The sequence below is a fragment of the Tachypleus tridentatus genome, chromosome 7 (genome assembly GCF_004210375.1).
Source record: "Tachypleus tridentatus isolate NWPU-2018 chromosome 7, ASM421037v1, whole genome shotgun sequence".
NCBI lineage: Eukaryota > Metazoa > Arthropoda > Merostomata > Xiphosura > Limulidae > Tachypleus > Tachypleus tridentatus.
In genome coordinates this window covers 156,043,331-156,057,614 of record NC_134831.1, presented here as the reverse complement: position 1 = coordinate 156,057,614, position 14,284 = coordinate 156,043,331, and the positions used below count along the sequence as shown (strand labels likewise).

Below are 14,284 nucleotides of genomic sequence, written 5' to 3'. Positions count from 1 at the left end.
CCAACAAGGTTAAGAACCACTGATATATATATATATTTATAGTTTGATACACTCAAGAATTGACAAACAAAAATTATTTAGACCATTAAATATTTATGCTAAAAAGTTATTCATTGACACAAAACTTAATGTAAATTGTTTTTTGTACAAATTTTTGTTTTCTAATTCAAATGTTGCTAAAGATGTATGTGATATTAGTTTTGAAAATAAAATCCAAAGTGTTTTGCAGTCTGAATTTGTGTAATGAATGTTCTTAATAAGTTTTTAAGTATTGTATTAAACTAATACTTTTTGTTAGATGTATAATTTTTTAGGTATTTGGAGTAATGAATAGTTGTCATTTTTTTACAGTACTTCAAAGGACAGAAGAGATTGGTGTTGGCTTAGAAGACATTGATGCTCTACAGTTGGAAATTGAGACATTGTTAGTTTCTGTTACAAAACGACAAAAACAGTTAGACCAGGAAATGAAGGTACTCATAAGTTGGCAAGAGAAGAAAACTCCTGGGAAACTGGTAATTTTACTGTTGATGCTTTTATTTCAAAATCTGAGAAAAACATTTTTAACAACCCACCTCAGTACCATCACTAACATTATTCAAGTATGATAATTAACAATAATTTAATAAATACTTTCAGTTTTCTTGTTTCCTTCAAACCAAGGGATATGATCTAAGGGTACATAAGGATTACTGTGATTGGAAAAATTCCTGTGAAATGCATAATGGAGTGGAAATCCTTTGATGAAATAGATATAACTAATTTTTCTTGTCTGTAAAGTGCTCCTCCCAAAACAAATTCCCTGTCTTTGCTCAAAGAGGATTAATGAAGTTGGTACAGTGATATATTTCATTATTTTAATTGGATTCTTTGTCTCTTGCTTTCCATCCCACAAACTGAGTAAATGTCTATAAACATATAAGAAAAACAAACAAACTTGACGTTGAAAAGTAATATTGAATAGCCTTTAATGAATGAATCGGCCTAAAAACAAAGAAGACCAGAAAAATATGTAACGATATACATTCTTGTAAATCTGTGACAAAAAAAATTACATGCATAAAATTTAGAATAATACAGTTAATATGGAACAACTGAACATAGGGCCATTCCTTGAATTACTGAAGTGGAAATTATTGGCATGACAAAATTTTTAACAGAATTTTCATAAATCTTGAGGAAAGGAAGTTGAATTGTAATGTATTAAAGTTGAAAAAGTGAAATAAAAGTCTGCTGAAAACAGGGCATTATAATATATCTGGTTATCTCGTTCTTTACTCCTTGGATTTACTGCCTTTTTCCAGTATCAGCACCCCTCGGTGTGGATTCCTGTACGTGGTGAGGGGACCTCCGAGGGAAGGTTCTGTTCTGTCTGGTTACCTTCTCTGGGATCTAAACATCCACCCACGTGTTTGCCGTTCGTGGCAACCCGTGAAGGGGAGGAGAGGATCCTGGTGATTGAGGGGTCCAACCCTAACACACCACTTTGGCCTCGAATTCCTGTAGACGGGCGGCCTTTGGGTGACCCCCCTTGGGTCACTCGGTTGGTCCACTTGGGCTAGAGTCAACCAAGTACCAGTGTTAGAAGTTCTCAATGGGTGTTGTGGACATTGTGCCTGATGCTGGTGTTTGGGTATAGTTCTCACGAAACCCTGGCATTGCTGCATTGTCCTTGCATGACATTGTAGTGCGTCCCCTTGTAGGGTTCCATGGTGGGTGGGGTCAGTGGGTACCTAAATTTTTCTTTTTTCCTCTGGATTCTCCTTCAAAAAATTTAAATAAAATAGTGAAAAAAGGTCAATAGGTAAACAACCATGTCTTCAAGACTCTGAGCAGCAATCTTCAACATCTGTAACACACTTACCTCATTTTCTTATATTACACTCTCTTTCAGAAAAACATTTAGGGCAAATGTCCCCCTTTTTTATTCAGAAAGGACTAGAGGGTCTTGCTGGCTCTCCAAAGTAAGTAAAGAAGCTTTGATCTGGAGACATATTAGTTGAAACATCCACAACCCAAAACAGTAAATTCCTCTTGAATTCAATGGCAATTGGGGATATACCTATTGAGGTTACCCCTCATGCTACCTTGAATTCATCGCAAGGAGTTATTGTTGAGAGGGACTTGAAGAGCGTTTCCGAGTCAGAGATTCTCGCTGGTCTCTCCACTCGAGTTTCTGCAGTGAGGTGCATCTCCACTCGCAAAGATGGAGTTACGCTGCCAACAAATACCCTCGTTTTGGCATTTACATCATCATGTGCACCTGCCACCATCAAGGCAGGTAATCTCATTTGCAGGGTACGGCCATACATTCCAAACCCTCTCCGATGTTTCCAATGTCAGAGATTCAGCCACTCAAAGACATCATGTCCCTGACATGTGCTCGTTGTGGTGACAAGGACCACATTGCCTGTGAATGTGACATGGACCCGCATTGCGTCAACTGCAATGGTTCTCACCCTTCCTACTTTCGTTCTTGCCCAAAATGGTTGGAGGAAAAAGAGGTGCAGCATTTGAAAACGACTCATAACATTAGTTATCCTGAGGCTCAGAAATTGCTGCCTGCCATTCCATCTCGGATGCCGGGTATCTAGCACTTCTGCTTGTTCCTCCACCTTCTTGGCCATCAAGACTCAGGCAAAGCGTTCACCTCTTTCTTTTCGAACTGATTGTCTCTTTGACTGTAATTGTCCCTTTACACTGGTGGAACTGAAAATGGCCCTTCATCGGTCTGGCAGTACATTTGTTGGACCTGATGGTGACACTATGACATGCTGTATCATCTATCTCCTGCTTCTCTTGATGTCCTTCTAATTGTCTTTAACTGGATCTGGCAGGAGAATGTTTTTCCTGATGCCTGGTGCCAGGCTATTATTTTACCTCTCTCTAAGCCAGGGAAAGATCCCAAGATTCCTTCAAACTACTGTCCAATTGCTTTGATGAGCTGTCTCTGTAAGAAAGGATGGTTAATGCTCGTCTTGTTTGGTTTCTTGAATCAAACAACCTCCTCTCACCCACCTAGTGTGGGTTCCGACGACAGCACTCCACCACAGACCACCTAATTCGACTTGAGACATCAATCAGAGAAGCCTTTCTCAAATGCCAACTTCTTGTATCAATATTCTTTGACATTGAGAAGGCTTATGACACAACATGGAGGTATGGCATTTTGCGAGACCTCCATACATATGGGTTATGTGGCCATTTGCTCATGTTTATTAAAAATTTTTTACTGGACAGGAGATTTTAAGTTCGTGTTCGACACTTTCCCGTTCTTTTATACAAGAACTTGGAGTCCCTCAGGGCTGTGTTTTGAGTGTCACACTTTTCAGTATAAAGATAAATGCCATCACTGAACAACTCCCTCTCACTGTTGCGAATGGGCTGTATGTCGACGACTTTCACATCTCGTGTCAGTCGTCGAACGTGAGATATATTGAGCAGCAACTACACACTGCCCTCAATTGTGTACTGAAGTGGACTATGGCAAACAGCTTTAATGTTTCTCTCTCTAAAACCGTTTGCATGCACTTTTGCCGCCAACAGGGTATTCACCCTGATCCTGAACTCCGTGTTGGTGAAGTTTCGTCGCCAGTGGTCCCTGAGACCAAGTTCTTGGGGCTTATCTTTGACCGTAAGTTGACCTTTATACCACACTTAAAGCAGCTACGGGTCAAATGCACAAGAGCACTGAACATCCTCCGTGTACTCTCTACTGCCAGTTGGGGAGCAAATCGCTGTTCTATGTTGAAGGTATATCGTGCTTTTATTCGATCAAAACTCGACTATGGATGAATGGTCTATGGCTCTGCCAGACCCTCGGTCTTAAAGATGCTGGACCCCATTCATCACCAAGGACTTCGACTCTGCACTGGGGCTTTCCGCACCTCTCCAGTTCAAAGCTTATACGTTGAATCTCGTCAACCTTCTCTGCACCTTTGCCATTTGCAACTATCTTTATTATATTCTTTGAATCTTCATTCCTTACCAAAGCATCCCACCTTGGGATGTGTTTTCCTTCCTCAGTGGGCTGTACTTTTTCAGAACAGACGATCTGCCAATGCTCCTTTTGGCCTTTTGGTCTAGTTCTAACTAGACTACGCATTGGTCACAGTTTTTTAACTCATCGTTTTCTTTTATCTGGAACTGTTGCACTAGTGTGAAGTTTGTGTAACACTCAAATCACTGTGAGCCACATTTTACTTTCTTGCCATCATTACGACTCTCAATGATGGCACTATTTTAAACATGTTTTTTCCCAATCTGTGACATTGGACAGTGTTATTGGTGATGGTGACACTGTCCACTTTGATAAAGTTATTAGTTTTTTAATGGCCATTAATCTTTTTAATCTCATTTAAGTGTTTGATATTTTTCATTACACCTTTTTAATTGTGGTTCCCTTTTCAAAGTTTCAATCTCTCTCGTTCAATTTGACATTGGAAAATAGCCAGAACATTACATAACTCGACACCAGGACTGGAAAGGCCAACTTCATGTGACTAATGCTGCTGTTTGAACTACCCGTTAGTCATCCTGGCGAGTTGTTATTCCAATTTTGCTGCATGTCTTTTAAACTTTTATTACTTTACCTTTTGGTACTGGCCATAATAACACATAACTCGAAACCAGGACTGGAAAGATCAACTTCAGGTGACTGACGGTGGTTCTGGTACTTGCTTGTTAGTCTTCCTGGCGGGTTATGATCATTACCATTCTGCTACAGTAAATTCTTTACAACTTTATAGACTGGATGTCAACATCGGTTTTATGCAATTTTCTGTTTTTAATTGCTGTTTCCTTTTACCTTTGTTTACTTTTACAAATTTTACTACATTTGCTTTACTTTTATCTTTTTACTGGACATTTGGCTACTCATTATTACGAATTTGCTATATGTTTTTTAAAACTTCTATTATTTTACATTTTGATAATGGCTGCTATGACACATAACCCGGAACCAGGACTGGAAAGGCCAACGTCAGGTGACTGGCGGTGGTTTTTGAACTTGCCTGTTAGTCTTCCTGGTGGGTTATGATCATTACCATTATGCTACAGAAAGTACTTTACAACTTTGTTTCCTCTGCTTCCTCTCTTAACATTGTAAACTAGGTGTCAACATTGGTTTTATGCTTTTTCTGTTTTTCAATGATGTTTTGTTTTACCTTCATTTTCATTTCTGTATTTTACTACATTTAATTTGTTTTTACCTTTTTACAGGACATTTGGCACAGATAGCCTAGCTGCTTTGTGCCATAAAACACTAAATCAATCAATCAATCAATCAACCAGTAGCAGCAAAAAAAGTCTTAACACAAAGAAAGGTCTATTAAATGACTCGTTCAGTGACTAAATTACAATTAAACAAAATTCCTTGTCTGATGATATGGATTTTTTTTCTACTGTACAGGAAATGTTTAGTGTTGGCATATGTAATAAACATATATTAATATAAGCTGTATTGTGCTAATTTTTTGTCTGTCATAGAAAACAGAAATCTGAGGTTTTTATTCAATTATTTAATATTCAATTCTGATGAGAGCATTATGTCTATTTCAAAAATCCCTTTACATATTGTAATATATATACATCTGTAGGTGATGTTACATGTTTTTTAAGAAAAAGAGTAAGGATGGTAAATTTGACATTGATGATAATTTAAATCTTCCTTTTATTAGATTTTAGCTGGGTTTTTTTATCAATGGATTTTAGACAATTTGAGCAATTTTAAATTGTAAGTGTATCATATATTTAAGGATAGAAAAATACAGATAATTAGGGATTACTTATTTAAAATTTGTTGTGCATGCAGTGTCTAAAACTAAGCATTTTTAGCAACCTGAAAGCACTGGGAAGAGAAGTCGACCTGAAGAAGGAAAGCCTGCAAAAAGGTTTAAAGATGCTAGTGGAAAAGCTCATCCCCTCACTGGTGGAGGAAGACCAAAAAAAAACTTTCAGTCCCAGGTTGTTTTATTTATTCAATTGATTTAATCAACAAATAGTTTTATGTTCAAATTGTTTATGTGAGTTTATTTATATGATATTTGTCTTTTATTCGTTCTGTTATTTGAGGTCTTACTCAGAAAAAACATATAAAATACTTAAAATTTTTAAATTATGTGTAAGAAACACATAATTGCTGTTGTTATTGTTTATTTTACAGATCATTGTGTACTAAGTAACATTTTTTGTGTATTTTATTAAGTAATGGGGTAACTTCGTTTTCACTCTAGGCCAAATTTCAAGAATATGAGTTCAGTGACTCTCCTGTTGAATTGTCAAGACTTCCAAAAAATGATGCTCCAAATCGGTTCTGGGCATCTATTGAACCATACTGTGCTGAGGTGACTCAAGATAATATCAAGGTGAGAGAACTTTATAATTTCTTTTGTAAAATATAATTTTGTATCTGTTTTTATCTTATAAATAGTTACTGTAAATTTTAGTTGTAACAAGTTATTTCTGTATTAGGTTTTAGAAGATTTAATTAAGACCCATGAGGAAGATGCAGAGTATTATAAAATACCAACTCTGGGGAAACATTACTCACTGAAATGGGCTCAAGAAGATATGGTTGAAGAACAGAAGGAAGGTGAGGAATATTTGTGCATCATTTGAATAGTTTTACAACAAACTGTAACACTATGTAACAAAGTGTTTACTTTTTCTTGTTCCTGGGCAGCAACTGTTATTTCCCAATTGCTTATGCCTTAAGTTAATGAAAAAGACCTATTTTTCTCTTCAAACTTTGCTTTTGTGACCTGGGTAATGAAATTTTCAAATTTACCCATTTTCCAGAACATTCCAGGTAGATTCAGTGCTGAGTAGCTGATGCAAAGCTTTTGACATTTAGGCTCAAGGATTGGGATTTGTTAAATGAAAGTGTGCAAGTCCCAAGTCAGAGGAAGCATCACTGACATTTTTCAAGCTTCTTCACTCATCAAGATGGGCTCTGTTTCTGCCACAATATATCAGGTCTGTGTGAGGCAATTGGAATTGTCTGTAACCCAAATGAGTGGCATCTCTTCATTGATAGCTCATCCAAAAACCTCAAAGCTGTGCTGCTCCATAACGGGAATAAGTATCCGTCTCTTCCCCTGGCTCATTCGGTGCACCTCAGAGAGGAATACAACAGCGTCAAGACCTTGCTAGAAGCTTTGAATTATGATGAGTATAGTTGGGAGGTTATCGGAGACTTCAAAATGGTAGCATTCCTAATTGGTATCCAGGAAGGCTTTATCAAGTTTCCCTGTTATCTTTGCCTTTGTGACAGCAGGGACACTGTAGCACACTACAACAGGAAGCACTGACCACAACGAACCAAGTTCTCTGTGGGGAGGCACAATGTCAAGTGTGAGCCACTAGTGGACTGCCAGAAGGTGGTGTTCCCACCATTGCACATAAAATTGGGACTTATGAAACAATTTGACACAGCTCTTGAAAAGTACCATTGAGACTTCTTCCCTAAGCTGTCTAAGGCAAAGGTTAAAGCTGGTGTCTTCGTTGAACCACAAATAAAGAAGATCTTGGAGCGCACAGAATTCCCCAAGAAGCTCAGTAGGGAGGAAAAAAAGCTTGGCAGCTTTTTTGTTGCAGTGTTTTAGGACTTCATGGGCAATCATAAGGTTGAAAATTATGTGGAACTGATTGAGGGTCTGGTGAAGATAGATGGCAAAATGGACTGCAGGATGTCCCTGAAAGTCCATATCCTTGACACTCATCTTGATAAATTCAAGAACATGGGAGCATATTCAGAGGAGCAAGGCGAACGCTTCCACAAAGATGTGCTGGACTTTGAACCCTGCTGGTGGGAGACTATTTGGGGGCTGATACAGGGGAATGATGCATGTGCTACAGTACATATGGTAACTCTCAGATTTCCTGACATATTCCATTCAGTGTGGATACCTGTATGTGGTGATGGGACCTTGCAGGGAAGGTTCTGTTCTTTCAGTTTACCTCCTCTGGGATCTAAACATCCACCCACAAGTTTGCTGTGCATGGCGACTCGTGAAGGGGAGGAGAGGATCCTGGTGGTTGAGGGGTCCAAACCTTACACACCATTGTGGTCTTGAATTCCTGTAAATGGGCAGCCTTGGAGTGGCCTCCTTGTGTCAATCGGCTGGGACACTTGGGCTAGGGTTAACCAAATACCAGTGTTGAATGTTCTCCACAGGTGTTGTGGGCATTGTATCTGATGCTGGTGTTTGGGTATAGTGCTCCCAAAACCCTGGTGTTACTGCAGTGTTTTTGATTGACATTGTTGTGCATCTCCTTGTTGGGTTTCATGGTGAGTGAGAATAGTGGGCACCAACATTTCCCTTTTTTTTATTCGGGTATGGCATTTTGCAAGACCTCCATATGTGTTGGTTACGTGGCCTTTTGCCCATTTTTATTAAAATATTTTAATGGACAGGAGATTCCAAGTTTATGTGGGTTCCACACTTTCCTGTTCTTTTCTACAGGATCTTGGAGTCCCTCAGGGTTGTGTTTTGAGAGTCACACTTTTCAGTATAAATATTAATGCCATCACTAAACAACTCCCTCTCACTGTTGCAAACAGGCTCTATGTAGACAACTTTCATATCTTGGATCAGTCATTGAACATGAGGTATATTGAGCAGCAGTTACAGACTGCCCTCAATCATTTACTGAAGTGGACCACAGCAAACGGCTTTAACTTTTCTTTCTCTTAAACCATTTGTATGCACTTTTTCTGCCAACAAGGTATCGGTGATGTTGTGCTAACTGTGGCCCATAAGACAAAGTTCTTGGGGCTTATCTTTGACTGTAAGCTGACCTTTATACCACACGTGAAACAGCTACAGGTCAAATGTACAATAGCACTCAACATCCTCCATGTCCTCACTTCCACCACTTGGGGAGTGGATCAATGTTCAGTGCTAAAGATATATCGTGCTCTTATTCAATCGAAACTCAACTATGGATCACTGGTCTACAGCACTGCCAGACCCTCAGCCTTATAGATGCTGGACCCCATTCATCATCAAGGACTTTGGCTCTGCACTGGGGCTTTTTGCACTTCCACAGTACAGAGCTTATATGTAGAGTCTCATGAACCTTCTTTGCACCTTCGCTGTTTGTAACTGTCATTTCTATATGCTTCGAAACTTGGTTCCTTACCAAAGCATCCCACCTGGGATTGTGTTTTTCTTCCTCGGTGGTCTATACTTTTTCAAAAAAGAAGATCTGCCATTGCTTCTTTTGATCTTCGTATGCAGGTGCAGTTGGATGAATTGGCTCTGTCCTTGGATAACATTGCTCTATCCTCTGGTCAGCCTATCCCATGGCTTCTTACAGTTCCCAGTTGTGGTGACCTATTTTTAAGTCATCTGAGAAAAGCAGACACTTTCGATTGGAAATACTGTCTGCTATATGCTAAACATATTTTTAATTATTCTTCCTTTCCTATTTATACAGATGGTTCAAAATCAGGTAACTTTGTGGGCTCTGGTTTGTTGTGGTTCGGTGGTTGCATGCAGAATCCCCTCTACAGCTTCTGTGTTCACTGCTGAACTGTATGCCATATCTCTTGCCCTGTATCATATTGCAGCTGAGCAGTACTCAAACTGCACTATTTATACTGACTCGCTTAGTTCTCTACTGGCCCTGGAATCGCTTCACGTTGGTTCACACCCTGTTCTCACTGATATTCAAAACCAGTTGGCACATTTCTCTTTAACATCAACTTTTATCCAGTTTTTCTGGATACCGGGCCACATTGGTATTCACAGGAAAGAGCTCGCCAACACTGCAGCTAAATCTATTTGCTCTGGCACTATCACTATGGTCCTGTATTCAAGGCTCGGCTACATGCCAGCTGGCAGTCAATTTGGAGTTAGCAACAAGAAAATAAGTTTTTTTGAAATAAAACTCTATATAGTACTTTGGCTGTATTGCTTCCATAAGCTTTGGAAAGAGGAAGTTGTTCTAACTAGACTATGCATTGGTCACAGGTTTTTAACTCATCATTTTTTTTTTATTTGGAACTGATGCACCAGTGCGTAGTTTGTGTAACACTCAGATCACAATTAGCCACATTTTACTTTCTTGCCGTCGTTACTACTCTCAATAATGGCACTATTTTAGATATGTTCTATCCCACGGTTTATCCATAAATTAGACAGTGTTATAGGTGATGGTGACACTGTCCACCTTGGTAATGTTTTTAGTTTTTTAAAGGCCATTAATCTTTTTAATGTCATTCAAGTTTTTTAATTTATACATTAAACCTTTTTTATTGTGGTTCCCTTTTAAGAATCACAGTCCATCTAATTTTAATTGAAATTAGAAAATGGCCATAACATTAAATAACTCGAAACCAGAACTGGAAAGGCCAACTTCAGGTGACTAGCACTGCTGTTTGAAGTACCTGTTGGTCTCCCTGGTGAGTTATATTAGAATTTTACTACATGTCTTTTAAAACTTTTATTACTTTCCTTTTTGAAAATGGTTGTAACATCAAATCACTCAGAACCAGGACTGAAAGGCCAACTTCAGGTGACTGACAGTGGCTTTTGTACTTACCTATTAGTCTTCCTGGCAAGTTATGAAAATTACAATTATTCTACAGCAAGTCCTTTACAACTTGTATTACTGAAGTTTTTCTCTTAATATTGTAGACTAGGTGTCAACATTGGTTTTATGCTTTTTCTGTTTTTCAATGCTGTTTTGTTTTACCTTCATTTCCTTTTATGAATTTTACTAAATTTACTTTAATTTTAACTTTTTACTGGATGTTTGGCTCAGATATCCAAGCTGCTTTGTGCCATAAAACACTAAATCTATCAACCTAATATATTCTCTTAAAAACTAGTAGGATTTTGTTAAGGATTATAAATGTTTTGTACATAACGAATGGTATGATTGTAATAAAATTTGTCTACTAAAAATATCTTATTTAATTATTGTAGATTCAGACTTTTCTTCATCTAGATCTTGTAAATGAATATCAAAAGTTGTTTTAAAGTAAATGTTTATATATTTTTTAAATTTTTTCTACCATATAACTAACTCAAGATATTAACATCAACATACAGTGCAATGAAATGTTTAAAATTAAGAAAAATAAAAAATGTGCATACTTTTTTTAATTTTTTGTAGAATATCTTAACAGATCTTCCTTTGTTGATAACTGTAAGTTCGGGTCTTTAACTTTCCTGTCATTTACTGCTTATTATTTATCTTAACCCAAGTCAACAGTGACCTTGTGGTGTATTACTGAATCTTTGGTTGAGATGCTCAAGATCATAAGCCGTAAGAACTGTTTGATTATAAATTTGAAAAATGTTTAAACCTAAATGTAATTTAATTGTTTCTCTATCTATAACATACTTAGGTAAGAAACAATTGTAAGTGCTATTGTGGATAAAGCATAATTGCATTATTTGTTGGCTTGTTACGTGCAATACACTTATTAGAACTTGAGTTTGTTTAGGACATTTGTGTTATACGCTAAACAGACATCATTTTGGGACTATCTACAAACAAAACTTTGGATTTTTTTTTTTATTTATTTAAAGGCCAGAACTGCACTCTTCTGGATATTATCAGTTTTCATTTAAAAGCTACATTGAAAATCGTATTCAACTGTTTATGGACATTATGGTATTATAGCCAAAATGTATTCATAATTATTTTGGTAAAAAATGTGAAACATTATATATATTACAGGTAGCAACGTATATTGTTAGATATACACAACTGTTTTAATACAAGTATAGCTTGAGTATTATATTTAGTTATTTGTAAAATTAATAGTTTATTGCAAGTTTTTTTTCATAACTATGTGATTCATATTTTGTGTTATTCAGTTGTGAATTGGCACATGTTATTGTGTCATGTTACTTGAACATTTTGAGTTTTTCTCGAGTAATATTATATTCTAATATCTTGTCAGTAAAAAGCGCTCGGCCTCATTTGAACTATTTATACACAAGTGTCTGAAATGTAGTTCAATTAGCCAAAGTTAGATAGACCTAGACTGTATAATTGAGAGTTTACTCATGAGAACATACAGTGATGATTTCCAAAGTGAAATTAATGCGTTTTATTGTAATAACAGTGCAGAGAAGAAGAATTACTCTTGTCACTTGTACCCTAAAGTAACTGAACCAGATTATGTGTACTTTAACAAAAAGAGATGATTACTTAAACTCTGGGTACAGGTGTGTAACAAACATTAGTATATATATTTGACGTGTGCTGTGTGCTATTTTTTATTGTTACAATTTATCACCAACAAGTCACAGACACAGCTGTAAATAATCCTGTCCATTGATATATACATATATAAACCTGACTACATTAATTCTGTTCATTTAGGAGCCAAGACTAATGATAAGCGCCGTGGACTTAGCAACAACAGCTCACTCAATTCCACAGATGCAGAAAAGTTACTAAAGAAAGTGGATAAAGAGTAGTAAGTATTTTTCTTATTTGTGCTATTTTTACCAGTGCATAGTACACGATATGTCTGCATTGTCAATCCAGTCTAAGTATGTGAATCCAGTTACTCAGTTATTGAGGAACAGTGTCTTCACTTTTGTTGGTTATCTAGTGTTCATCTTTATACTAAGTGTCCTGTGACCATATGTTAATTGCCCCTTTCATCAACTAGGACTGCAGCTTTACCGTGTAGTGTGTGTTTAGAGTTGATAAATAATATCATAACTTGAATGTTTGGTGATAAGGATAAGATACTTTGTTTTAAGATGAGTAACTAACTTTTTAATATTTTTTAAAGTTTAAACTTTTGTTTTTGTTGTGTTTATAGACATCTGAACTCTATACTGTGCTCTTTTTTTTGGCGATTGCTGAGGTTTACATTTGTTTTTTCAGATTACTGATACTTTGTTGGAAGTTTTTACTAAATTTCATGCAGTCTTGTGTATTTTTTGTTCCTTATCTTAGACAATAACTGTGAACATTAAATTGATGTGCTTCAAAACATGATGTCTCCACCAACATGGAAATGGTTAGAAGTGCAAGTGAAATTTCTGTTGTATTATTTGTATGGAGTTAGTTCATAATAAAATATATTTATGATATGTGAAAATAAAAGTAAAAAATATTAACTAACTTTTTATTCTTGATATCTATTAGTGAGTCAGATGACACTTCTCCATTTGGAGCACTCACACAACGTCTTGTGTCATGCTTGATTGAAGAGAACTTAATGGCATCCTTAGAAGATTCCATGGTAGATACTGACAGCAAAGGTTAGTATTGTATACTAGTTGTTACTTATATTTGGAACTACTGGAGCCAGACAAGAAACATCTAACTTTAAAACTAATGTGTGGTTTCATTCTGGGCATTACAGTTTCTTGAAAGGTATAGTGAGGAATAAGGTTCCATTTTTGGAAAACAAAAAGTTAACATAAAGCATATAGCACAGAAATATCCCACTCATGATGATTTCTCAATCATTGTTATATTTAACTGATGAGACTTGTGAGATAGATAATTACCATACTGTAAAACTCCTAATATAGATTGCTTCTGCAAAGCCATGAAAGTGGGCAGTTTGGTTTGTCAAAGCACTGATTGTTCAGGTTCTTGTATTCTGTTATCCTGGTAAATCAGTTAAATCACACTTACTTCCCATGTCACGTGGCTATTAATATTAATGTGGAATAGAGCTTGTGTATTTGAAGTTAATAAGAAACTCATTTTTGGAGATGGCTTGAATGGGTAATAAAGAAAACTTTATTATAAATGTATATAATCTTGTTGAAATATTTTTGACTTATAATAGTTTTCTTTACCCATTCAAGAGCTTATATATGTTTAAATGATACAGATTACTTGTCTCAAAGATCACCAGAATAAGAAATTAATCAGTCATCTGAGGATTTAATATGTAAAAATCTGGTGAGGAATGTGCACATCTATAGGCAGATGTTTCTTCTTTTTTTTTATTATTGAAATATTGTATTTATTTGTAGTGGATTTCTGTTATACATTTATTTGGAACACTTGTTTCAGTATGGTTTTCATGTTTGCACATGACATACATTGTTGGATGTGTATTGTTCTCTAACCTCTTACTTGTTCTCTAACTTTGTAGAAACTTCTTGAGAGTAAGAATCAATGATATTTGTTTTATGAAAACTTGCCATCATTTTCGAATATTGTTGAAATTTCAACAAACTTGTGTGATTTGTATAAAAGCAGGTAGTCAAGAGACAGTAAAAGAAGAATTTTATTAGCTACAGCTAGGGTGCTATAGGCCTTGGAAGCTGTAACTGTGATTAATGCT

At 36.4% G+C, this 14,284-nt stretch overlaps 1 protein-coding gene across 10 annotated transcripts in view; it reads left to right on the top strand.

Moving 5' to 3' along the window:
* Positions 1 to 14,284, top strand: part of Ada3 (transcriptional adaptor 3) — a 68,796-nt gene that overhangs the window by 36,899 nt on the left and 17,613 nt on the right. For all 10 annotated transcript variants that reach the window (XR_013031643.1, XM_076514957.1, XM_076514959.1 and 7 more), the window contains 6 exons: positions 352 to 515; positions 5,836 to 5,964; positions 6,234 to 6,365; positions 6,472 to 6,592; positions 12,346 to 12,442; positions 13,126 to 13,241. Coding sequence is in view for 9 of the 10 variants with exons in the window: in XM_076514957.1 (XP_076371072.1) it covers positions 352 to 515; positions 5,836 to 5,964; positions 6,234 to 6,365; positions 6,472 to 6,592; positions 12,346 to 12,442; positions 13,126 to 13,241 (759 nt within the window). In the remaining variant the exon portion in view is untranslated. The remainder of the gene's footprint in view (positions 1 to 351; positions 516 to 5,835; positions 5,965 to 6,233; positions 6,366 to 6,471; positions 6,593 to 12,345; positions 12,443 to 13,125; positions 13,242 to 14,284) is intronic.